Consider the following 25,326-nt stretch of genomic DNA (forward strand, 5'->3'; position numbering starts at 1 on the left):
GCCGTGTAATATTCCGTTGTATTTGTAGTGGTTGTTCAGTCACTAAGTCATGTCCGACTCATCATCTTTATCCATTCATCTGTTGATGGATATTTCAGTGCTTCCATAAATTGACTATTGTAATTAATGCTGCTGTGAACATTGGGGTACTTGTATCTTTTCAAATTAACGCTTTCATTTTCTTCAGATATATATGTATACCCAGGAATGGAATTGCTGGATTATGTGGTGATTCTATTTTTAGCTTTTTTGAGGAACCTCTGTACTGTTTTCCATAGTGCCTGCACCAGTTTACATTCCTATCAACAGTATACAAGGGTTCACTTTTTCCACATCCTCACCAGCATTTGTTATTTGTAGACTTTTATTTAAAATTTACTTAATTGAATGAAAGTCTTTAAATTCTATAGGGCTTTAAAATTATCAAAAGTTTCATGCACATGATTTTGTAGACTCCCATCAAAACCCTTTCTTCCCCTCTACTCCTGTATTTCCCTCCCTCTTCCCTCTCCCTGCAGATAGCCACTAGTTTGTTCTATCTGTGAGTCTGATTCTTTTTCTTTAATTCACTAGTCTGTTGTATTTTTTAGGTTCCACTTATAAGTGATAATCATATAGTATTTGCCTTTCTCTATCTGACATTTCATTTAGTACAATGCCCTACAAGTCCATCCATGTTGCTGAAAATGGCTGATTAGTATTCTGTTATATTCCCTTATGATTATGCAGTGGAAGTGAGAAATAGATTTAAGGGACTAGATCTGATTGATAGAGTGCCTGATGAACTCTGGACGGAGGTTCGTGACATTGTACAGGAGACAGGGACCAAGACCATCCCCATGGAAAAGAAATGCAAAAGAGCAAAATGGCTGTCTGAGGAGGCCTTACAAATAGCTGTAAAAAGAAGAGAGGCGAAAAGCAAAGGAGAAAAGGAAAGATATAAGCATCTGAATGCAGAGTTCCAAAGAATAGCAAGGAGAGATAAGAAAGCCTTCCTCAGTGATCAATGCAAAGAAATAGAGGAAAACAACAGAATAGGAAAAACAAGAGACCTCTTCAAGAAAATTAGAGATTCCAAGGGAACTTTTCATGCAAAGATGGGCTCGATAAAGGACAGAAATGGTATGGACCTAACAGAAGCAGAAGATATTAAGAAGAGGTGGCAGGAATACACAGAAGAACTGTACAAAAAAGATCTTCACGACCAAGATAGTCACGATAATGTGATCACTGACCTAGAGCCAGACATCTTGGAATGTGAAGTCAAGTGGGCCTTAGAAAGCATCACTAGGAACAAAGCTAGTGGAGGTGATGGAATTCCAGTTGAGCTATTTCAAGTCTTGAAAGATGATGCTGTGAAAGTGCTGCACTCAATATGCCAGCAGATTTGGAAAACTCAGCAGTGGCCACAGGACTGGAAGAGGTCAGTCTTCATTCCAATCCCAAAGAAAGGCAATGCCAAAGAATGCTCAAACTACCGCACAATTGCACTCATCTCACACGCTAGTAAAATCATGCTCAAAATTCTCCAAGCCAGGCTTCAGCAATATGTAAACCGTGAACTCCCAGATGTTCAAGCAGGTTTTAGAAAAGGCAGAGGCACCAGAGATCAAATTGCCAACATCCGCTGGATCATGGAGAAAGCAAGAGAGTTTCAGAAAAACATCTATTTCTGCTTCATTGACTATGCCAAAGCCTTTGACTGTGTCGATCACAATAAACTGTGGAACATTCTGAAAGAGATGGGAATTCCAGACCACCTGACCTGCCTCTTGAGAAACCTGTATGCAGGTCAGGAAGCAACAGTTAGAACCAGTCATGGAACAACAGACTGGTTCCAAATAGGAAAAGGTGTACGTCAAGGTTGTATATTGTCACCTTGCTTATTTAACTTATATGCAGAGTACATCATGAGGAACGTTGGGCTGGAAGAAGCACAAGCTGGAATCAAGATTGCTGGGAGAAATATCAATAACCTCAGATATGCAGATGACACTACCCTTATGGCAGAAAGTGAAGAGGAACTCAAAAGCCTCTTGATGAAAGTGAAAGAGGAGAGTGAAAAGGTTGGCTTGAAGCTCAACATTCAGAAAACAAAGATCATGGCATCTGGTCCCATCACTTCATGGGAAATAGATGGAAAAACAGTGGAAAGAGTGTCAGACTTTGTTTTTTTGGGCTCCAAAATCACTGCGGATGCTGATTGCAGCCATGAAATTAAAAGACGCTTGCTCCTTGGAAGGAAAGTTATGACCAACCTTGATAGTATATTGAAAAGCAGAGACATTACTTTGCCGACCAAGGTCCGTCTAGTCAAGGCAATGGTTTTTCCCGTGGTCATGTATGGATGTGAGAGTTGGACTGTGAAGAAAGCTGATCGCCGAAGAATCGATGCTTTTGAACTGTGGTGTTGGAGAAGACTCTTGAGAGTCCCTTATACTGCAAGGAGATCCAACCAGTCCATTCTAAAGGAGATCAATCCTGGATGTTCATTGGAGGGACTGATGCTAAAGCTGAAACTCCAATACTTTGGCCACCTCATGAGACGAGTTGACTCACTGGAAAAGACTCTGATGCTGGGAAAGGTTGGGGGCGGGAGGAGAAGGGGACGACGGAGAATGAGATGGCTGGATGGCATCACCGATTCTGTGGACATGAGTTTGAGTGTACTCCGGGAGTTGGTGATGGACAGGGAGGCCTGGCGTGCTGTGATTCATGGGGTCGCGGAGAGTCGGACACGACTGAGCGACTGAACTGAACTGAACTGAACTGATATGTAGTGTATCTATCTATCTCACAGCTTTTTAATCCATTCCTCTGTTTATGGAGACTTAGGTTGCTTCCATATCTTGGCTATTGTAAATAATGCTACTGTGAACATTGGGATGCATGTATCTTTTTGAATTAGTGTTTTTATTTGTTTGTTTGGATATATATACAGGAGTGAAATTGCTGGATCATGTGTTAGTTCTATTTTTAGTCTTTTGCAAAACCTCTGTAACCGTTTTCCACAATGGCTGTAGCAGTTTACATTCCTCCCATCACTGTACAAGGGTTCCCTTTTCTCCACCTCTTCACCAGTGTTTGTTATTTGTGTTCTTTTTGATGATAGTCGTTTAAACAGGTGTGAGGTGATATCTTCTTGTGTGTGTGTGTGTTTTTCATTTAAAGGATTTTATTTCTCCAGACAGGAAGGCTACAAAATTAAAACATTAATAACCAAAACTTAATATAACACTTCATTCTTCAAAACAGTCACAAGCTTTTTACCTCTGGATACTCAGGTTACACAACAACCCAAACCTTCATGCTTTCTCAGAAGTAAATGTACATCTTTCTCAAGAGGCCTTGCATTCAAGACTCCACAGCTGAAATTCCTGTTACAGAACTGAACCAAACTGAAATCAGGCTGCCATCAACCTATGTAGGCCCTGATGTACACAGAGCTCTGGTCAAATTCTCTCCCAATCCTGGATCCATCATGGTCCATTCAATGCCTGTTTGCTGCCAACAGTAAGCTCCAGAGGTCAGGAAGCGGAAGGTTGTGCCTGTCGACACGTGGTTCCCTTGGAGCCCCATCAAGGACCCCTCCACCAAGATTCATTCTGTAGCGTCTGATCACGCAAATCACATACAGTAGTAATTCTGATTCCAGGGTTGAGACGACATCTCATGATAAACAGACAGCAGACCAAGAAGAAGAGAGAGCGCCACAGAAGCGAAAGTCTTCTTGTGGTTTTGATTTGCTTTTCTCTGATGATTAGAGATGATGAGCATCTCCCCCCCCACCCACCATTTTTGGGCCATGCCTCATGGCATGTGGGATATTAGTTCCCTAACACTGAACCCATGTCTGTCTTAACCACTGGACCACCAGCAAAGTCCCCAATGAGCATCTTTTCATAAGCCTATTGCCCATCTGTATATTTTCTTTGGAATAAATGTCTGTTCAGGTCTTCTACCCATTTTTGAGGATCATTTATTTGCTTTTTTGGTTATTGAGTTGTATGAGTTGTTTACATATTTTACATTTTGGTCATATCATTTGCAAATATTTTCTCCCATTCAGTAAATTGTCTTCATTTTGTCACTGGTTTCCTCTGCTGTGCAAAAGCTTTTAATTTTAATTAGGTTTCACCTGTTTATTTTTGCTTCCATTTCTTTTGCCTGAGGAGACAGATCCAAGAAAATACTCTTCTGATTTATGTCAAAGAGTGTTTGGCCAGTGTTCTCTCCTGGAAGTTTTATGATTTCCGGTCTTACATTTAGGTTTTGTGTGTGTGTGTGTGTGTGTGCAGCAGAATTGTATTAAAATATGAAAAGGGACAAAGAAATCTTATGACATAGACATCAGAAGGGAGATGGAGAGTGCCCCCGAGCTAGTCTAAGCAAGGGAGTTATATACTTTTTAAATTAATTATTACAGTAAATCAAAAGAATGTTTCAAGGTTGAAAAAATTTTACCAGACCCACTCCCACAATTTTCATTTTAAGGTAACAGGATTAGAACTTAACAATAGAAAGATCTTACCAGACCCACTCCCGTAATACACATTTTAAGACAACAGGACTAGTCGGAAGGTTTTCAGGAAGGAGAAACTGTCCTCAAGCAGGATACATTGTTATTATATAATCCTTAGTAGAAAGTTTAAACAGAGTTGTTCCTTGTATAATCATCAGTTCAGGGCTTAAAGAAAAAACATTTTATGTGACTAAGACTAAGGAATGTAAAGAAAAAAAAAAAAGACATTAGTCCTTTCCTCCTCTTTGAGAATTCCAGACCCCTTGAGAACCCCAGACCCTCTCTCCTCCTTGGGGACCCCGGACTTCTTATCAACCTGCCTAGGAATTTATTCTCTCATTCTCCCCTTTTCTTTTAGGCGAATATGGCTGCCAAGGGAAAAGGGGCATCACTCTCTTTCTGTAACTACTTCCTGCTGGCCAGGGGCACAGGCCTTAAATTGTTGAGGCAGCATATTCTCCTGACCCTCATATTGAGGGTCTCTGAATCAGGGGCAAAAGTAATAATTGGAGGTTGTGGCACTTGTAGGAGCCTGGACAACCATTTGTAACTTAAAAGATTTCAGACCGTTAAAAACAAATCCAGTTATACAGTTATAGATGTAAGGCAAAATAGTCATTAAACCAAGCTAAAACATAATCAAAATTGAAAGTTACATTATGTCCATGGTTACATCAGTCCATCTTAGGATTGTTAGATGTCATCAGATCAAGAAGAGGCATCACATATGATTGTTGTTGGTGAAGGTATTCGCAGAGCTGAAGAAGGCCCTTTCCTTGAAGCAGAGAAACCCACCATGGGAAGCCTGCAGTTGATGAGGAGGAGGAGTGCTCTGGAGACCCAGCAATTTGACCGATTGTGGAGGCTGCCCCAGAGTTCTCGTAATGTCTGTTGAAAAGCTGAAAGCTGAGTCACATAGTTAATTCTAAGGCTTTAGGACCTATGACAATATCTGTGTGCAAAAATGGTCTGCCACTGAGACAGTCCCTTTTTAGGAACAGTTTGAGCCCTCCCTAAAGCTATGGGTAAAACTTTAAACCAACTGTCTTGTGTTTCCTGAGTTAGCTTACACAGATGCCTCTTAATAATGTCATTACCCTTTTCAACTTTTTCTGAAGACTGGGGTCTCCAGGAACAGTGTAAGTGGTATTTTATTCCTAGAGCTTTTGACACCCCTTGACTTACAGCAGCTTTACAGACAGAGCATTGTTGCTCTGAACTTTAGAGTTTAAGATCCCACTTACATCATGAGAAGTTAGTACTGTAAGATTTTGCCCATTAGTAACCTTATGCACCAACCTAGATAGCATATTAAAAAGCAGAGACATTACTTTGCCAACCAAGGTCCGTCTAGTCAAGGCTATGGTTTTTCCCGTGGTCATGTATGAGAGTTGGACTGTGAAGAAGGCTGATCACTGAAGAATTGATGCTTTTGAACTGTGGTGCTGGAGAAGACTCTTGAGAGTCCCTTGGACTGCAAGGAGATCCAACCAGTTCATTCTAAAGGAGATCAATCCTGGGTGTTCATTAGAAGGACTGATGCTAAAGCTGAAACTCCAGTACTTTGGCCACCTCATGCAAAGAGTTGACTCACTGGAAAAGAGTCTGATGCTGGGAGGGATTGGGGGCGGGAGGAGAAGTGGACGACAGAGAATGAGATGGCTGGATGGCATCACCGACTCGATGGACATGAGTTTGAGTGAACTCCGGGAGTTGGTGATGGACAGGGAGGCCTGGCGTGCTGTGATTCATGGGGTGGTAAATAGTTGGACACGACTGAGTGACTGGACTGAACTGAACTGAATCTTATGAGCTTTAGACATTAGCAAAACAATTGTAGCAGTTACCCTTAAGCAAGGTGGCCATAGCCTTTTTTCAGTAACAAACTAAATTCTGAAATTCTGATCTTGTAGGCAAGCTCAAAGTTGGAGCCTACAGGAGAGCAGTTTGAAGAGCCTTAAAAGCCTTTTGAGTCTCTGGGGACCAAACCAGCTTGTCCGTTTGGGCCTGCTGAGTCTCAATTATAAGTTTATATAAGGGCTAGGCAAGTTCCCCATAACCTGGAATCCAAATGCGGCAATAGCCTATAATTTCCAAAAATCTTCTTGGTTGTCTTAAAGTGATGTTTGGCTCATTTAGGAATTTCAGACAATAAAGTATAAGGATTAGGCACCGCAGGGTGTAAAGGAACTACAGCCTCATTTATTATTTGTGAATCTTGAACTAGTCTCCATTTATCATTTGACTTCTTTTACACCCAAAATAGGAGTGTTGCATGGACTATTACAAGGAATTAATAGCCCCTGTTCCTTTAAATTTTCTATGATGGGTTTTAACCCTTCCTTAACCTCAGACTTTAGTGGGTACTGCTTTTGACGTGGAAATAAGTGTGGATCTTTGAGCTTGACAACTATAGGAATAGCATTTTGTGCTTGACCCACAGTTTTTCCATCAGCCCACACTTTAGGATTTACATTTTGTTGAATTAATGGAGAGAAAGAGCAGGCTCCATATTAATGAAAACAGAGGCCTGGACACTATTCAGTATATCCCTTCCCAGAAGGGGTGAGGGAGACTGGCATGATCAGAAACTCGTGAGAAAACAGCACAGAGTCCCAGTTGCAGCTTAAAGGATGACTGAAATAATAGTGTTTTGCTAGTCCTGACAGTCCCATTACAGTAGTGGGTCAGGAGGAAAGTGGACCAGGGGCTTGAGTGAGCACGGAGAAAGTTGCCCTGGTGTCCAAAAGAAAATCCACTGATTGGCCCCCCACAGTTAGTAATACCCAGGGTTCCTCAGGTCTAATTAGGATGGGAGCTTGTGTGGGGGCCCCTCGGCACCTTCAGTCCTGATTGCCTTGAGAGTCTGACCCCTGGGGCCTACTCTTCAGAGGGCAGTCTCTTCTCCAGTATGGTCCTTTGCAGACTGGACATGGAGCCGCGGACGGCTTAGATGCCTGAGGGCAATCCCACTTAAGGTGCCCCCTCCTATCCACAGTAATATCAAGTCCGTCCCTTTTCACCTGGGTCCCTCTGGGCATTTTCCCTCAGGCTGTTTCAGAGTTGGTCTAACAGCCACTTTGGGGCTTCAGTCTTTTGCCTGGTTTGTTTTTTTCACCTTTCCTCTTCATATTCTCTACCGTAATAGGTTGTCTGAGCCAGTTGCAACAGATTATCTAAAAACTGATTTGGTCCATATGCCTGTTTTAGTAGCTTACAGTGGATATCTGTAGCCAACTGAGTGAGAAATCTACTTTTTAAGATTCCTTCTCTCTCTGAACTTTTGGAATTAATGCCAGTAAACTTGAGGAGAGCCTCCTGTAGTCTATCTAGGAATTTACCAGGAGTTTCCTTCTCTCCCTGTTCTGTGCCAGCCAACTTAGCATAGTCTAAAGTCTTAGCGTGCAATCGCTTGAGTCCTTCAAGAATACATCTGACAAACTGGCTCTGTTATGGGAATTTCTTGGCTCCCAGTAGGAAGGAGGGTTATTTCTTGTTCCCTCTTTCCCCTTGTCTTACGTTCAAGCCATTCATCTCCAAAAGTAGTAGCTTCTCTGAAAACTCTAGTTTTTGAGGGGTCAGTGTCTATTCCAAGACATACATTACATCTCTCCAAGTAAGGTCATAAAGTAAAGTTAGTTCTGTAAAGGCTTCTATGTACTTTTTTAGATCCTCTAAATAGGCCAGGGACGGGGGAGCCTGGTGGGCTTCCGTCTATGGGGTCACACAGAGTCGGACACGACTGAAGTGACTTAGCAGCAGCAGCAGCAGCAGCAAATAGGCCTGACCACAGTTGGGACTGTTGGAATTTCTACTGAGACTGAGGCAACCCCTCCTTGGAAGGGTGCCCTGACTCTCAGCCTGTTCAGTTGGGAGCCCCAGGTACAGGGGCAAAATTAGAAGACAGGAGGGAGCTGAAGGTTTCACACCCTAATCTGCACGCTTAGGACATAAGTCTGGCATGTCTTGAAGAGGGATAAAGAGCAACACATATGGCACTTCTACCCATTTCTCTAGTTTTCTACGGAACTGGTCTAGTTGTAAAACAGAGACCTGTAATAATTGAGACCTTTCAACCAGTCAGTGTTCCCCATCTTCCAAAGGATACTGTGGCCATTCAGTATCACAGAAGATCAGGTGTGTCTTTTTTTTTAAACTTTGGGGATCAAACTTCTCCCAGTTTTTAAAAAATACATTTTAAAGGAGTGGTTATGGAACTGGAGCTAACCGGAGCTAAGAAAAAAGCGTCTTCCACAGCTGTGGCTTCTTTCCACTGGAGACATCCCTCTCTGCTCTAGAAAGGGATGTAGACAGACTTTCCACCGAAGCTTTCCTTCCCTGGTTGGACTTAGTCTGTCCCTTACTCATGCAGGCATCTTACTCGTTCCTCCCGGTTCTACCACCAAGGCAAAGTGGAGATGCCCCAGGGGTAGACCTGATGGCATCCCAAATGGATTTCAAGTTTCTTACCACTAAGACCTTTGTTTGATTTGCCCTTTCCTCTGATGCCACCCAGAGCGTAACAGAGTAGCTTTCCTGGAATGTTTCCCAAGCTAGGACCACTAGGGGAAGCATCTGTCTTCCATGTGCTTGCGCACATTCCTGAGTTACATTCCTGACCGCAGTAGAAATGGTGAGTCATAAAGGGATGAACAACAACCAAGCTGTCCCTTCTGAGTGTCGCCACACCAGTATAGCAAAAGACGTGGTGGAGGGTTGGCCAGAGAGGAAAAAGTGATTTTTGTCCTTGAGCTAACAGGGCTAATCCTTCCAGTTCATTTCCACAGATTCCACACACACACACACACACACACACACACACACACACAATCTAAGGAGTTGAGGCAAAAGGCATCAGAGAGCCCCCTCTGATCCACTAAGAGCTAGCACTACGAAAGGAAAAAGCCCATTGTACTTCCCATCTGACCAGATCCTGCAGTTCCTGATCTGTGTCCTCAAAAATCTCATGGTCACCAGCACTGCTTCTATCCATATAGATGGGAGGCACAGCTGTGGCAAAGACTCACTTTCAGGTCGTTGGCACCTGAGGCAGGCAGCCAAGAGTATGACCTCTAGCCTGAGAGACGTTCCTGGAGCTAAAGCTCCGCCTCGCTCCAAACGTGCTCCTATAACTTTCGGCTCCTAGCAAGGCTAGGTGCTTCCATACATGGGGTCTAAGTAAAAGTACATAGTAACAGCGTGGATTGCAAGTCCCTTGAAAGTCCATGATCTAAAGATTAGGTTCAGTTCAGTTAACTTCAGTCGCTCAGTCGTGTCCAACTCTTTGCGACCCCATGAATCACAGCACGCCAGGCCTCCCTGTCCATCACCAACTCCCGGAGTTCACTCAAACTCATGTCCATCGAGTCGGTGATGCCATCCAGCCATCTCATTCTCTGTAGTCCCCTTCTCCTCCCACCCCTAACCTTTCCTAGCATCAGAGTCTTTTCCAGTGAGTCAACTCATTGCATGAGGTGGCCAAAGTATTGGAGTTTCAGCTTTAGCATCAGTCCTTCCAATGAACACCCAGGATTGATCTCCTTTAGAATGGACTGGTTGGATCTCCTTGCAGTCCAAGGGACTCTCAGGAGTCTTCTCCAGCACCACAGTTCAAAAGCATCAATTCTTCGGCGATCAGCTTTCTTCGCAGTCCCAACTCTCACATCCATACATGACCACTGCAAAAACAAAAGCCTTGACTAGACAGACCTTTGTTGGCAAAGTAATGTCTCTGCTTTTTAATATGCTATCTAGGTTGGTCATAACTTTCCTTCCAAGGAGTAAGCGTCTTTTAATTTCCTGGCTGCAATCAGCATCTGCAGTGATTTTGGAGCCCCCCAAAATAAAGTCTGACACTGTTTCCACTGTTTTTCCATCTATTTCCCATGAAGTGATGGGACCAGATGCCATGATCTTAGTTTTCTGAATGTTGAGCTTCAAGCCAACCTTATCACTCTCCTCTTTCACTTTCATCAAGAGGCTTTTGAGTTCCTCTTCACTTTCTGCAATAAGGGTGGTGTCATCTGCATATCTGAGGTTACTGATATTTCTTCTGGCAACTTTGATTCCAGCTTGTGCTTCTTCCAGCCCAGCATTCCTCATGAGGTACTCTGCATATAAGTTAAATAATCAGGGTGACAATATACAACCTTGACGCACTCCTTTTCCTATTTGGAACCAGTCTGTTGTTCCATGTCCAGTTCTAACTGTTGCTTCCTGACCTGCATACAGGTTTCTCAAGAGGCAGGTCAGGTGGTCTGGAATTCCCATCTCTCTGGTATTCCCAACTCAGAATTTTCTACAGTTTATTGTGATCCACACAGTCAAAGGCTTTGGCATAGTCAATGAAGCAGAAATCGATGTTTTTCTGGAACTCTCTTACTTTCTCCATGATCCAGCGGATGTTGGCAATTTGATCTCTGGTGCCTCTGCCTTTTCTAAAACCTGCTTGAACATCTGGAGGTTCACGGTTCACATATTGCTGAAGCCTGGCTTGGAGAATTTTGAGCATGACTTAGTAGCGTGTGAGATGAGTGCAATTGTGTGGTAGTTTGAGCATTCTTTGGCATTGCCTTTCTTTGGGATTAGAATGAAAACTGACCTTTTCTAGTCCTGTGGCCACTGCTGAGTTTTCCAAATTTGCTGGCATATTGAGTGTAGCCCTTTCACAGCATCATCTTTCAAGATTTGAAATAGCTCAACTGGGATTCCATCACCTCCACTAGCTTTGTAATGCTTTCTAAGGCCCACTTGACTTCACATTCCAAGATGTCTGGCTCTAGGTGAGTGATCACACCATTGTGATTATCTTAGTTGTGAAGATCTTTTTTGTACAGTTCTTCTGTGTATTCTTGCCACCTCTTCTTAATATCTTCTGCTTCTGTTAGGTCCATACCATTTCTGTCCTTTATCGAGCCCATCTTTGCATGAAATGTTCCCTTGGTATCTCTAATTTTCTTGAAGAGATCTCGTTTTTCCTATTCTGTTGTTTTCCTCTATTTCTTTGCATTGATCACTGAGGAAGGCTTTCTTATCTCTCCTTGCTATTCTTTGGAACTCTGCATTCAGATGCTAATATCTTTCCTTTTCTCCTTTGCATTTCGCTTCTCTTCTTTTCACAGCTATTTGTAAGGCCTCCTCAGACAGTAGTTCTAATTCTCTGGCAATTAGGATATGATCAAAGAGACCAGGAAAAACTGACCGAGGAAGGGAAGTTTGGTCCACACGCTTCGCCCATTTCTGGCTGCTCCCCTTGCAGGGACATTGGGTGTTTCTTGGCATTGGCAGGTTGTTATAAACCCCCGACGAGGCTCCTTTTCTGGGACTGCCCTTAGTCATTACAAGGCACCACAAAACCGCAGAGAAGGGCTCATCACTTGCTTCATGCAGGGCATGTTATTCATTCACACAAGCACACTGAAGAGTTAGTAAAGAAGAAAACGTGTATACAAGAAAGCAGAGAAGCTAGAGCTCTGAGTGTTCTTACCTTGTCCTGAAGATCCCGGACAAGCCCCCAAGATGATAGCTTACAGTAAACGGTGTCGGATTTGTGATCTCTGAAGAAGATGATTTAGCTTTGGGACCAGGGACCAGGCTTGATCATTCAAGAGCTTTTGTATAGCAGAGTTTTATTAAAGTATGAAAAGGGACAGAGAAAGGTTCTGACATAGACATCAGAAGGGGCATGGAGAGTACCCCCACATTTAGGTCTTTAATCCATAAAAGTGCGATCTTATTTTTATCCTCTCAGGATTAAATTTATGCAAATCTAAGTAGAGAGGTTTTTTTTAGGTTCTTTTTAATATGTCTCTTCTTGAATCTCGTTCTTGGCATGCTTTTATTTTTCTAATGAAAGATTAAGGCTTGTTTGCCATGTTGTCCCTTAATTAGTTGTTAAAGTAATGAGGCCTTATTATTCTGGGTAATTTATTGAATACAATGAAGCAGTTAGTCACTCACTGGCAATTTTTCAAAGGAGGTGGGCCAAGATGCCAACCCACTTCTTTCAGTGCTCCAGCCCTTAGAGTTGTGTGTTCCAGGGATTTGCTAATTACTAGCTGGCAACTGATTTACAAGGCGGGAAAGACTGAGCTCTTGAATGGTGGCCACTGATTCATAGGAAAGGCGGAGCGTGTACTGGCTTCCAGCCTTGACTTTTGGCGTGCAGACCTTGCTGCTTAGGGAAAGAAAACTTGATGATGGTGAGGAGCCTGTGTGCTACCTTTGACATGCTTGCCAGATGTTATCAATGTTGTTCTTAACCGTCACTTTAGTTGAGCATCTGAGAACTGCTAAGTAAAATATATTATTCCAGTTGAATATGTCTGTTTTCCTATTTGACTGTTTATCCATCCATCCCTTCATATTTCCACTGATCCATCCATTCATCTGATACTGGATTTAAGTCATCAATGAATGTGGTCTTTAATTAACCTCTGAAAGCACTGTTTGGAATTGAGGCTGGAAAACATTTTCTGTAAAAGGGATAGACAATAAATATTTTAGGTGTATAGGCCATGATGTCTCTTGGAACTACTCAGCTTTGTTGAGGAAGGGCGAAAACAGCCATAGGTAATATGTAATTAAGCAGATGAGGTTGTGTGCCAAGAAAACATTGTTTACAAAAGTGGACTTGCCTACTCTTGGTTTAGACGGTTGGAAGTGTCTGACTGAATGAACATGGTTTGTGTGCTACACACGCATACACACACACAAAGGAAAAAGCCTTAAAAAGTGTTTTTGATGCTCTTCTAACAGCTGTGTCAGGTTTCTTGGCTTAATTGTCATCTGTGTTGAGGTTTACCCACAAAAGTAGTTTTATAAGTTTTACTATTTTATTTGTTCATTTATTTCATTAAACATACTGATGATTTAAAACATTCATTTCTTTCTGGCACTGGTTAAAGACAAGTCATTGGATTGGACATATACAAAAATACAAGGAAAAAAATTTTCTACCCTATCACTGATAGCAGCACCATTAAATTTTATGATTTTTAACTTACAAATATGATTTCAAAACTGTACTTTTGATATGAAAATATGACCAAGATATACCGTTGAGTGGGAAAGGAGATTATGGAAGGGTTCTAAATAGCATGTACAGTGTGATTATATTTGTGGAAAGAAAACAAGATTTACATATGTCTTTGAACTGTGCAGGTCCATCTATATGCAGATTTTTTTGAGCGTACCCATTACTGTGTTACTACAGGACCAGAGATGGTTGACTCTGAGGATGTGGAGGATCAACTCTAAGTTGTATGCAGATATTTGACTGCATGGAGAGTCCTTGCCCTTAGCCACCATGTTGTTCAAGGGTTAACTGTGTATGCATACTTCCGTTCGGTTCCTTCCGTTCCGTTCTGTCGCTCAGTCGTGTCCGACTCTTTGCGACCCCGTGGACTGTAGCCTACCAGGCTTCTCCGTCCATGGGATTCTCCAGGCAAGAATACTGGAGTGGGTTACCGTTTCCTTTTCCAGGGGATCTTCCCGACCCAGGGATCGAACCCGTGTCTCCCGCATTGGAGGCAGATGCTTTAACCTCTGAGCCACCAGGGAAGCCTAACATACATGCATACTTACATACTGTAAATATCTGAAAAGATAGTGAATCAGCCAGGGTTCTTAATTTTTAAGTGATGAGATCAACTTTGTCCAATATAAGCAGGAAAGATTCATTACAGGATACCAAGTAGCTCAGAGATCCCTGGAATACCTAAGAACCAGGGTTGTGTGTGTGTGTGTCTCTGTGTGTACTCAGTCATGTCCGACTCTTTGCAACCCCAAGGATTGTAGCCCGCCAACTCCTCTGTCCATGAGATTTCCCAGGCAAGAATACTGGAGTGTGTAGCCATTTCCTTCTTCAGGGAATCTTCCATACCCAGGGATTGAACCTGTGCCTCTTGCGTTGGCAGGTGGATTCATTACCACTGAGCTACCAGGGAAACCCTGTATATCTAGATTCAATACTCCAAATTTCACTGCATAACTGGTGTTGCAAAGATATTCCAGCAGGTGGCAGTGGACATGGGACTGTATAAATGTCTGAATCACTGATACCATTGAGCTTGGATGCTGCATCTGCCTCCACAGTTGCCAGTATTCTGGAATACTTGCTGGTCTCTTGTGTCATTGGCTTCCGATTATGTCTGTCATGGGCGGGTGCATTTGATAGGCAGAGCCCACGTTTTATGCCCTAGCTGCATGGGAAGCTGGGAAAGTGACTTCTGTAGTGGACAAGGGGCCCTGCTTCATAGGATCATAGGAAGATATTTAAGATCTGTCTTAAAGATATTTAAGATCTTGTTATCTTGCTGGACAACAGCAAGAGTGAGAGCTCTCCACTGCAGACATCCAGGAAATTGTTGGCATCGCTTACTTCTGGGCAGTGGAGTTGGAAGGGCTGACTGGAGAGCAGAGGGAACGTTTTATTTTACTCTTCTGTGCTCCTTGATTTAAAAAAATCTCCTATAATTTGTACAGCAGAAATTAACACAACATTGTAAATTTAAACAAAACAAAATAAGGCAAATTCACATAACAATGATAATAAAAGGACTCGGGTGGGGGGGAATGAGGAAAAGGGAGTGACATTTTTTTTTCTTATCTCTTCCATTGTTATCCTGCTTCATGTGGTAATTCAAGAAGAATTCCCATCATCATGGGGGCAATTTCGTTTACTCAGTTTCATTTAAAAATTCATCATACCATTTCCTCTTGAGTTTGATCAGCTCTTGGTTACTTGCACTTTGTTGGGCAGAGATATCATGAAATGGTTTTCTCTGGGATACTACTGATGTATTCTTCCTCTGGCTTGGTGGAGCTGATTCAGTTTGTCTCTTTGAGGGCTACAGAATTCAGATTTGAAAATTGATGTGTTGTCATCTGCCATGGTTGCAAGATGCAAAAATAAAATATACTTAGAAAGTAGGCCATATTATGTGTTTTTTTCTGTTTTTCACGCACTCATAAATTTCTATATTCTTTGATAGAAAAGTTATCTGAGAACTTAATTTAGTCCAATAAAGTTTTAGCAGGTATATTAAAATCTTTTTAAACTTTATTTTTGTATTGTTTTATGTTTACAGAAAAAGTATGAAGACACTACAGAGTTCCCATATACCCCTTTATTTACATCTTATGTATGATACACTTGGTATAATTAGTGAACCAATATTGATGATACATTATTATTGACTAACAGACTTTATTAAAATTTTCTTAGTTTTTCCCTATTGCTGATTTGATTGTATTTTTTCATTCGTTTAGTGCTGTCATATAGTAATTCTATTTCAGTTAGAAATAACTTCTGGAATTTGGGGGAAGAATAAATAAAGCTTTGCCACAATGAAGTTCTTATATTCTTTTTGCATAAATGTCACATAAGAATAACTAACCTTACATTTTCCCCCCCTTGTTTTATGTTCAGTGGAGCAGGTTCCTGTAGAGCCATACAACATCCCCCTTTCCCAAGCAGAAGTCATCCAAGAAGGGAGTGATGTTACTCTAGTTGCCTGGGGCACTCAGGTCAGTAACCATTACAGCAGCTGGTATTGCTGTCTTGTGTGTGGAAGCTCTCATTTAAAAAAAATATATATATATTTTTAATCGAAGGATAATTGCTTTGCAATATTGTGTTGGTTTTTACCAGATATCAACATGAATCAGTCATAGGTTTACCCATGCCCCCTCCCACTTGAACCTCCCTCCCACCTCCTTCCCCATCCCAGCCCTCTAGGTTGTTACTGAGCCCTGGTTTCGAGTTCGCTGACTCATACAGCAAATTCCCATTGGCTGTCTATTTTACATATGGTAATGTATTTTCCATGTTACTCTTTCCATACATCTCACCCGCTCCTTCCCGCCGCACACCCCCCCAACCCCCAGCTGTGTCCATAAGTCTGTTCTCAATGTCTGTGTCTCCACTGCTGCTCTGCAAATTGGAAGCTCTCATTTTTAATTCTGTTTCTCTGAAGCATTAAAAATGTCCCCCTTATGTCTCATATTTAAATCTTGTTTGATGCTATATCTGTATCTGGTACTGATTTCTGGTTGAAGGTAAGGTGCCTTTCCATTCATATGCATATGGTGAAGCCTTTAAAAAGATGTTGATAGTTTACAAAAATGTATTCATTAGACACTTTCTTTTGAAGCACACATTAGGTATCCTCACTGCTTGTTGCTGCTTTTGACATATCATCTTCTTTTTTTGGCCATTATTCTTATTATGCTATTGAATTAAAGATTTAAAAATTCTGTAATGCTTTAGAATTTTCAAAAGTTTCATGCACAGGACTTTGTATAATCCCATAATAACCCCCATCCCTATAGTTCCCCTTCATGCTTCTCTCTCCCCACAGGTAACCACTAGTTTGTTCTCTATATCCGTGAGTCTGCTTCTTTTTCTTCTTTTTTATTTACTAGTTTGTTGTATTTTTTAGATTCCACATGTAAGTGATATCCTGCAGTATTTGTCTTTCTCTGTCTGATCTTTTTCACTTAGCATAATGCCCTCCAAGTCCATCCATGTTGCTGCAAATGGCAAAATTTCATTCATTTTTTTTTTTTAATGGCTAAGTAGTGTGTGTCTATCTATCTATGTAGGTATATATATTTCACAGCTTCTTTATCCATTCTACTGATAGATACTTAGGTTGCTTTCCTACCTTGGCAATTGTAGATAATATTGCTATGACCGGTGGGGTGCATGGATCTTTAAAATTAATGTTTTTCTTTTTCTTTTTTGTATGTATACCCAAGAGTGGAATTGCCAGGTCATATGGTTGTTCTAGTTTTAGTCTTTTGAGGAACCGTTGTACTATTTTCCAGAGCGGTTGCACCAATTTACATTCCAACAGTGTACAAGGGGTCTCTTTTCTCCTTTTCCTTGCCAACATTTGTTATTTGTGTTCTTTTTGATGATAGCTATGCTGACAAGTGAGAGGTGATACCACATGGCTTTGATTTGCATTTCCCTGATGGTTAGTGATGTTTTCATCCCATCTGTTTCCATCTCTCGTGATTACTTTGCTGGCTACATGGACCCATCCACTGGCTCAGCCTCATTATTTCATACCTTCCCCTAGTGAACTGATCGGTCTTAGTTTGCCTCAGAGCTTATTATCATATTGCTCTATTTCCAAACTTTTAAGTTTAGGAATCATTCTCTGGCCATAGCCTCTATCTCTCTTTGGGACTCACAAGTGTACACTCAGTTCAGTTCAGTTCAGTTCAGTCGCTCAGTGTACACTACTATATGTAAAATAGATAATCAATAAGGACCTACTGTTAGAGCACAGGGAACTGTACTCTTTCCTCTGTAGTGGTCTACATGAAAAAGAATCTAAAAAAGAGGGGATATATGTATATGTGTAACTGATTCACTTTGCTGTATACCTGAAATAACACAGCATTGTAAATCAACTATTCTCCAATACAAATTTTAGAAAAAAGAAATGTTTTTTTTTTTCTGTGAAAAGGAGGTACTTCTTATTTCAGAAAATTTAATACTGTAAAATACAAAGAAGATTATGAAAGTCATTTGCAATCCCACAGCTTCCTTCTGTCTTCTGCACTTGACTTTTGGCTTGGAGAGCAGCAGCCCTCATGGTTTCTCACCTCCTGTGGGATAACCATGCTGCTTGGTGTGTCACATCTGATGATGGTGCCCATGGTGGGTTTTGCAAACCTTTTCTGCTCTCCTTGAGTCCCCCTTTAAAAAACACCCTCAGCGTGTGTCCTTGCCGCTCCTTTTAATAGATAAGTTAGAGTGTGTTGAGTTGTAACTGCAACTTGCTTTGCCTTCACACCATCACCTCTGCTGCCAGTTCTTACCTCTTTTCCTTTTGTTTTCCAAGAAGTGTCTGGTTTTCACAGCTGCCTTTCCAAATCTGTTTCAGAATATATTCTGTTTCTCCTTCTCCAGGACTGCTTGCTCTTCATCAGCTGGTCCCTCTCTCCTGTATCTTCAGTTTCTCCTTTCCATGTCCTTCTTATTAAAAACACAATGTATCTCTCTTTTCTATTAAAAAAATACTTTTCCCTATGCCACCTTTCCTTTAAATATCAGTGTATCTTCCTCTTTTATCATTAAACTTGAGCAGCTACTTTCTATTCCCTATATTTAATTCCTTCATTTTTTTTTAAAACTCATTTACCTATGAGTTCTGTTTCCACTAGTTAAAACTATTTCTGCTAATATTGCTAATCTTTCTAATTGCTAAATCCACCCCTTATCTCATATTACTATAGTATGAGACACCAACTGACTACTGTCTTTATGAAGCCTTTCTTTAGTTTCTGGGATAAATTGTCTTCTGGTTTTCTTTCTGTTTCTTTAACTATTTTTTTGCTTGTTTTTATTCTTCTCCTCTTCCTTTCTCCTTTCCCTCTTTCTTTTCCTCCTCTTCCTATTCTTCAGCTCTTACTCCTCTATTTTCCTCTTTAATGTGGGTCATCTACAGGGTCCTGTGATTTTTTTTCTCTTTACTTCTCCTACATGCCTTTTCTAGAAACTCAACCTATTCCTATGACTTTATTAACCTTCTCTGTGTTGGTAGCTTTGGAATCAGGATCTCTGGCACTGACTGCTTTCCTTTTCTCAAAGAATCTCTTTCCAACTGTTATCTGGACATCTATATATGATTATTTTGTTGGAGTACTGGGCTTCTACATCTAAAAGAAATTCTCCTTGCAAATCAAGTCCTCTGACCGTAAACACTGTCTCTATTAAGAATGTCAGAATACAGATAGCTTTTCTCTGTAGTCATCCTCTGCCTGTTTTCCTCTTTTTTTCAGGTTCATGTGATCCGAGAAGTGGCTGCCATGGCTCAAGAGAAGCTTGGGGTGTCTTGTGAGGTCATTGATCTGAGGACCATACTACCTTGGGATGTGGATACAGTTTGCAAGGTATGAATATAGTGTTGGTAGTGTCCTTTCCTCAAAATCTGTTTACCAAAAACCCTTTCCCAAATTTGTTGGGTCCTTGCAAATAATTACTTTAAAATTGTGAGCTTCCTGAGGCTTTTCAACTACTTTTAAAACTTCAAAACTTACACCCTGAATGAAATGTATGAGCTTGCTGCTCAAGGAAACAAATTGCTTCAGGATTTTTCCCTCACACGGTTCTGTGTTTAAAATATTACAACTCGTGTTCTGCATGCAGCCAGCTTGGGTTAACTTGTGTGAGTAATGGACCAGTGCAAATGAGAGCATATCAGGGCTATTGGAATTACCTGGGTTTTTAAACTTCTTATTGGTTATGGTTAAGTAAGCCAGGTTTAATATAGCCAGCTAAACAATTTGGCTGAATTCTCATTTTGTTACTTCTCTAAAAGAGAAGTGAGGTGGATTTTGTTTTTTAAAGCAACTTCTTTATATAACTTTAATAATGTGGATCACAGGTTGATGTTATGTCATGGGATTCTGGCTGCTCTGATTTACAGTTTTCTGTCTAAGTAGTCTCAAGAACTTTGGCTTGTTGTGATTGATCTTGTTCTTACTGTTAATAGGATTCATGTAGTCCCCTCTCAAGAATATAGTTTAGTTCTCACTTATTGGCTGTAACTGACATCTTTCATATTAATGTCTAGATAAGTTGGAGTGCATCTGTTACCAAATTGGTATATAAGGAAGGTTAAGTTCTTTTTTGTGTATGTGATGATCTTATCTACTAAAGTTTAGGTCACATTTTGTGTAATTTTTCTTGATCTACTTTTGTAGCAAATGAGTAATAAGAATGAGAGTATTTCAAGTTTATTATATTCAAGAGTTTTGGCATTCTTGTAGCTTTTGTGGGCTGTTTCTTAGGTTATTACATAAAAGTAATCTGCAGTTACTGCTGCTGTAAAAGTGTAGCATAGGCTGTTTGTGCTTGCTTAGTCGCTAAGTCATGTCCAGCTCGTTGCAACTCCATAGACTGTAGCCTGCCAGGTTCCTCTGTCCATGGGATTTTCCAGGAGAGAATACTGGAGTGGGTTGCCTTTTCCTTCTCCAATAGCATAGGGTGTTTTTAGGTAGCGATTGTTTCATAATTTAGAGGAAGATTTAAGGTTTGTTCCAGTAAATGTTCCGTAGACTCACTGGCCACTATGGAAACACTTGAGATGATTACAAATGGCTTCAATAATATTCTAAGTCCTTATATTTATATTTTTCATAATAAAGGGCCGTGTTTTAGGTTGAGCTACTTGTAACTACGTTAAAATAATGCTTTTTTGCGGGCATTTTCAAGTCATATCAGATATTGTTTCCTTTTGAATAGCCAGTGTTCCAAATTATGGTTAAACCGGGGCGGATAGCCTTTGCTCCAGGGGGACTTCTTGTTTGCAGTGTGTCTCCCTCGCTTGGGGGTTTATATTTATAATGTGAATGGTGCTTTTGTATGAGCATATGATGCTATGTCATGGTGCATTGGAGAGTACTGATATATGGTTGGAACATATATTTACATGTGTAAACCTTATTTAAATATTTATGCTATGCTAAGTCACGTCAGTCGTGTCCGACTCTGTGCGACCCCATAGACGGCAGCCCACCAGGCTCCCCAGTCCCTGGGATTCTCCAGGCAAGAACACTGGAGTGGGTTGCCATTTCCTTCTCCAATGTGTGAAAGTGAAAAGTGAAAGTGAAGTCGCTCAGTCGTGTCCGACTCTTCGCGACCCCATGGACTGCAGCCTACCAGGCTCCTCCGTCCGTGGGATTTTCCAGGCAAGAGTACTGGAGTGGGTCGCCAGTGCCTTCTCCGTTAAATATTTATATACATTATATATTCAAAAAATTTGAAGCAGCTTATGGTAAACACAAATGAAGAAACATTCCAGCTGGTAACCATGAAAATAAAGTGAGAAGAAGTAGAGGAAAAAATAAATGGAAAACTATATTTATATCAATTTGTGTCTGTGAGCATTAACCCCGTCCCCACCCCTACCCTTTATTAAATCTAGTGGTTGCATCTTTGTATGATCCTGGAATGTAGACCCTGTTCCTTAGGAGTCTGTGTGACTGGAGATGATGAAAGAGGAGACTAAAAGCCTCTACTGAACGAGGAAGAGATGCAGCAAACCTCAGACTGATGCTTTCATCATGTTATTTTTCTAGCTGATGACCCTCCAGTTATAGTAGTGAAAGCCAGCTTATCATTTCTTGATGACTTTGAGTATATTTGTGCCTCTCTTCATTGTTGATCATGGTACATCTTCAGTTTTCTTTTCATGCACAAAAGAGAAAAATTTTGATATTTGGCATCTTCTAGGAATCAAAGACGGAGAAGGCAATGGCAAGCCACTCCAATACTCTTGCCTAGAAAATCCCATGGATGGAGGAGCCTGGTAGCCTGCAGTCCATGGGGTCGCTAAGGGTCCGACATGACTGAGCGACTTCACTTTCACTTTTCACTTTCACACATTGGAGAAGGAAATGGCAACCCACTCCAGTGTTCTTGCCTGGAGAATCCCAGGGACGGGGGACCCTGGTGGGCTTCTGTTTATGGGGTCACACAGAGTCGGACACGACTGAAGTGACGCAGCAGCAGCAGGAATCAAAGATGATTTTAAGAAAGAGGGCCCTATAACTAAACACTGATTTTCAAAATGAGATTTTTTTTGGTTTGTTTAATAATAATAATTCAACTATTAAATAATAATTCAATTATTATTTAATAATAATAAATTATTATTTAATAATAATAATAATTCAACTTTTCTTTATTTTTATGAATTCTATAGTAATCAAGATTTATGTCTATTTCTTTCAGTTAGTGCTGTTTTATTGGTTGTTTTTGTCTTATGACAAAATTAGATCTCTCAGCTTTATTCATTACATGTTAAACTCAACACCAAAATACATCACTTGGAATACTTAATCAAAAAAAGCCCATTAAAGGTAAACATAATTTATTGAACATAAACATTACTATACTGTGCATAGTAAAAGGACTCTGGAACATTGGTTAATGTGATCTGAATTTGACTGTGTTTTTAAAACATTGTCATACTTTTTGCTTAAGCTTTAAAGCATTGTTTGAAACTTATAAACTGGAATAGTTGCTCGGAGACAGATCAACAGAGTTTTTTTTTAACTTTTTATTGCGGTATAGTTGATTTACAATATTATATTAGCTTCAGGTATACAACACAGTGATTCATAGTTTTTATAGAATATATGCCATTTGAAGTTATAAAATATTGGCTATGTTCCCTGTGCTATGCAATATATCCTTGTAGCTTATTTATTTTATACATAGTAGTTTGTACCTCTCCTCTGTTACCCTTTCCCTCTCCCTGCTGGTAACTACTAGTTTGTTTTCTGTATCTGTGAGTCTGTTCCTTTTTTGTTATATTCACTAGTTTGTTGTATTTTTTAGATTCCATGTATAAGTGTTTATCTTTCTCTGTCTGAATTATTTCACTGAGCGTGATGTGCTCCAGGTCCATCCAAACAGCAGGGTTTCTGATTGTTGCTCAGAGAAACCGTAAAGTTGGAAATGAGTGGGCCTAAGAACCATAGTCTTCCCTGGTGGCTCAGAGGTTAAAGCGTCTGCCTCCAATGCGGGAGACCCGGGTTCGATCCCTGGGTTGGGAAGATCCCCTGGAGAAGGAAATGGTAACCCACTCCAGTATTCTTGCCTGGAGAATCCCATGGACGGAGAAGCCTGGTAGGCTATAGTCCACGGGGTCGCAGAGAGTCGGACACGACTGAGCGACGGAACGGAACGGAAGAACCATAGTCAGTTTATCTACTCAATTCTGAACCTGATATTAAACAGTTAAGCAGGAAGCCACTGGAAAGCAGAATAGAAATCCTTGAGTTTTGAAGTATTTAGGAGGCAGGGACCTACCCTGAGGCCTGGGGGTTTTGGTAGGGGTAGAGTGGTCTAGTAACAGCAGTGATGAGAGTGGCAAGACCTGAACGAGTGGTAAACTGACACTGATCTGCAGCTGCTCTTTACCTGGGGACACCAGCTTCAATTAGAAGCTGAGAATCCCGGTGTATAGAAACTTTGTTTCATGGGGTTATAAATACCTTAGTTGGTAAAGAGTCTGCCTGCAATGCAGGAGACCCCAGTTGGATTCCTGGGTCAGGAAGATCTGCTGGAGAAGGGATAGGCTACCCACTCCAGTGTCTTTGGGCTTCCCTTGTGGCTCAACTGGTAAAAAACCCGCCCGCAATGTGGAAGACCTGGGTTCGATCCCTAGGTTGAGAAGATCCCCTGGAGAAGGGAAAGGCTACCCACTCCAGGATTCTGGCCTGGAGAATTCCATGGACTTTATAGTCCATGGAGTTGCAAAGAGTTGGACACGACTGAGCAACTTTCACTTACTCACTCAAGGACAGAATTGGAAACTTGAAGGGTCTTAAACACATAGTTTCTGTCTCAAGATATTTGCCAAATTCTAGGGCTCTGTATGATGGCAGCTAAGCAAAATGATCTGAAGTGCGAAGCTGTCACTTGAGGCTGAAGTGACAAAGGCCCATCATACTTTCCATTGAAAGCTGTGGAGTCAGGTCTTTGTTTAGAGGCAGTCAGAAATAGATCACATCTTCCCAAATCTGCGTGCACCTCTACCCCTCTCAGTTCCTTATTGAATTAATGTAATTTACCTTACGCTCTATCTGCCTAGAGCAGGGAGGCATCTTCCCATCACCTGGAACCTCTTGTTGTTGCTGTTCAGCTGCTCAGTCGTGTCTGACTGTTTTTGACCCCATGGACTGCAGCACGCCAGGCTTCCTTGTCCTTCACCATCTCCTGGATCTTGCTCAAACTCATGTCCATTGAGTCAGTGATGTCATTCAACCAACTCATCCTATGTTGCCCTCATCTCCTCTTGCCTTCAATCTTTCCCAGCATCTGGGTCTTTTTTCATGAGTCAGTTCTTGTGGCCTAAGTATTGGAGCTTCAGCTTCAGCATCAGTCCTTCCAATGAATATTGAGGGTTGATTTCCTTTATGATTGACTAGTTTTGTCTCCTTGCAGTCCAACAGACTCTCAAGAGTCTTCTCCAGCACCACAGTTGGAAAGCATCAGTTCTTCATGCTCAGCCTTCTTTATGGTCCAAATCTCGCATTCGTACATGACTACTGGAAAAACCATAGCTTTGACTAGACAGACCTTTGTTGGCAAAGTGATATCTCTGCTTTTTAATATGCTGTCTAGGTTTGTCATAGCTTTTCTACAAAGGAGCAAGCATCTTTTAACCTCTTAACAATCAGCATTCAATAAAAACAAATTTTGCAAAGTATATGAAGAGACAGGACCAACTGAGCAAAAACCAAGAGAAAAATAAAGCAATAGAAAGCAGAAACACAGGTGATCCAGATATTGGAGTCAGCAGATGAGGACATTATGATTGTTATGGTTAGGAACATAGAGAAAAAAGAAAAGAGATAAGAAGGTATAGAATTATTCTAGAAAATTGGAGTGAGTGTGTAAGTGTGTGTGTGTGTGTGTGTGTGTATCAAGCATTGTAGAACCAAAAAAGATTCTTTTGACAGAACTCAATGGATGTTTTTATTTTTTCATTTATTAATTTTTTAAGTCTTATTTATTTTATTTTATTTTTTTATTTTATAGTATTGTAATGGTTTTGCCATACATTGACATGAATTCGCCCCAGGTGTACATGTGTTCCCCATCTTGAGGCATATTGAACTTAGCAGATGGTACGATTAATGAGCTAGAAGGCAAGTTAATAGAAAATGTCTAAACTGAAGCACAGGCAGAAAAAAAAAAAAGACTAAAATAGAAAAGAGCATAAAAGACATTTGTAATGTGGTCAAAAGATCTGTCGTAAGATTGATAAAGG

At 40.9% G+C, this 25,326-nt stretch overlaps 1 protein-coding gene across 2 annotated transcripts in view; it reads left to right on the forward strand.

The window, feature by feature from the left end:
- The window catches only part of BCKDHB (branched chain keto acid dehydrogenase E1 subunit beta), a 276,836-nt gene that overhangs the window by 90,949 nt on the left and 160,561 nt on the right, over window positions 1–25,326 (forward strand). For both annotated transcript variants that reach the window (XM_055432952.2, XM_055432953.2), the window contains exons 7-8: window positions 15,954–16,051; window positions 19,322–19,432. In XM_055432952.2, the coding sequence (XP_055288927.1) occupies window positions 15,954–16,051; window positions 19,322–19,432 (209 nt within the window). The remainder of the gene's footprint in view (window positions 1–15,953; window positions 16,052–19,321; window positions 19,433–25,326) is intronic.

The sequence above is a fragment of the Moschus berezovskii genome, chromosome 10 (assembly GCF_049115385.1).
Source record: "Moschus berezovskii isolate FMDL1 chromosome 10, NW_MosBer_1.0, whole genome shotgun sequence".
In the NCBI taxonomy this organism is placed as follows: domain Eukaryota; kingdom Metazoa; phylum Chordata; class Mammalia; order Artiodactyla; family Moschidae; genus Moschus; species Moschus berezovskii.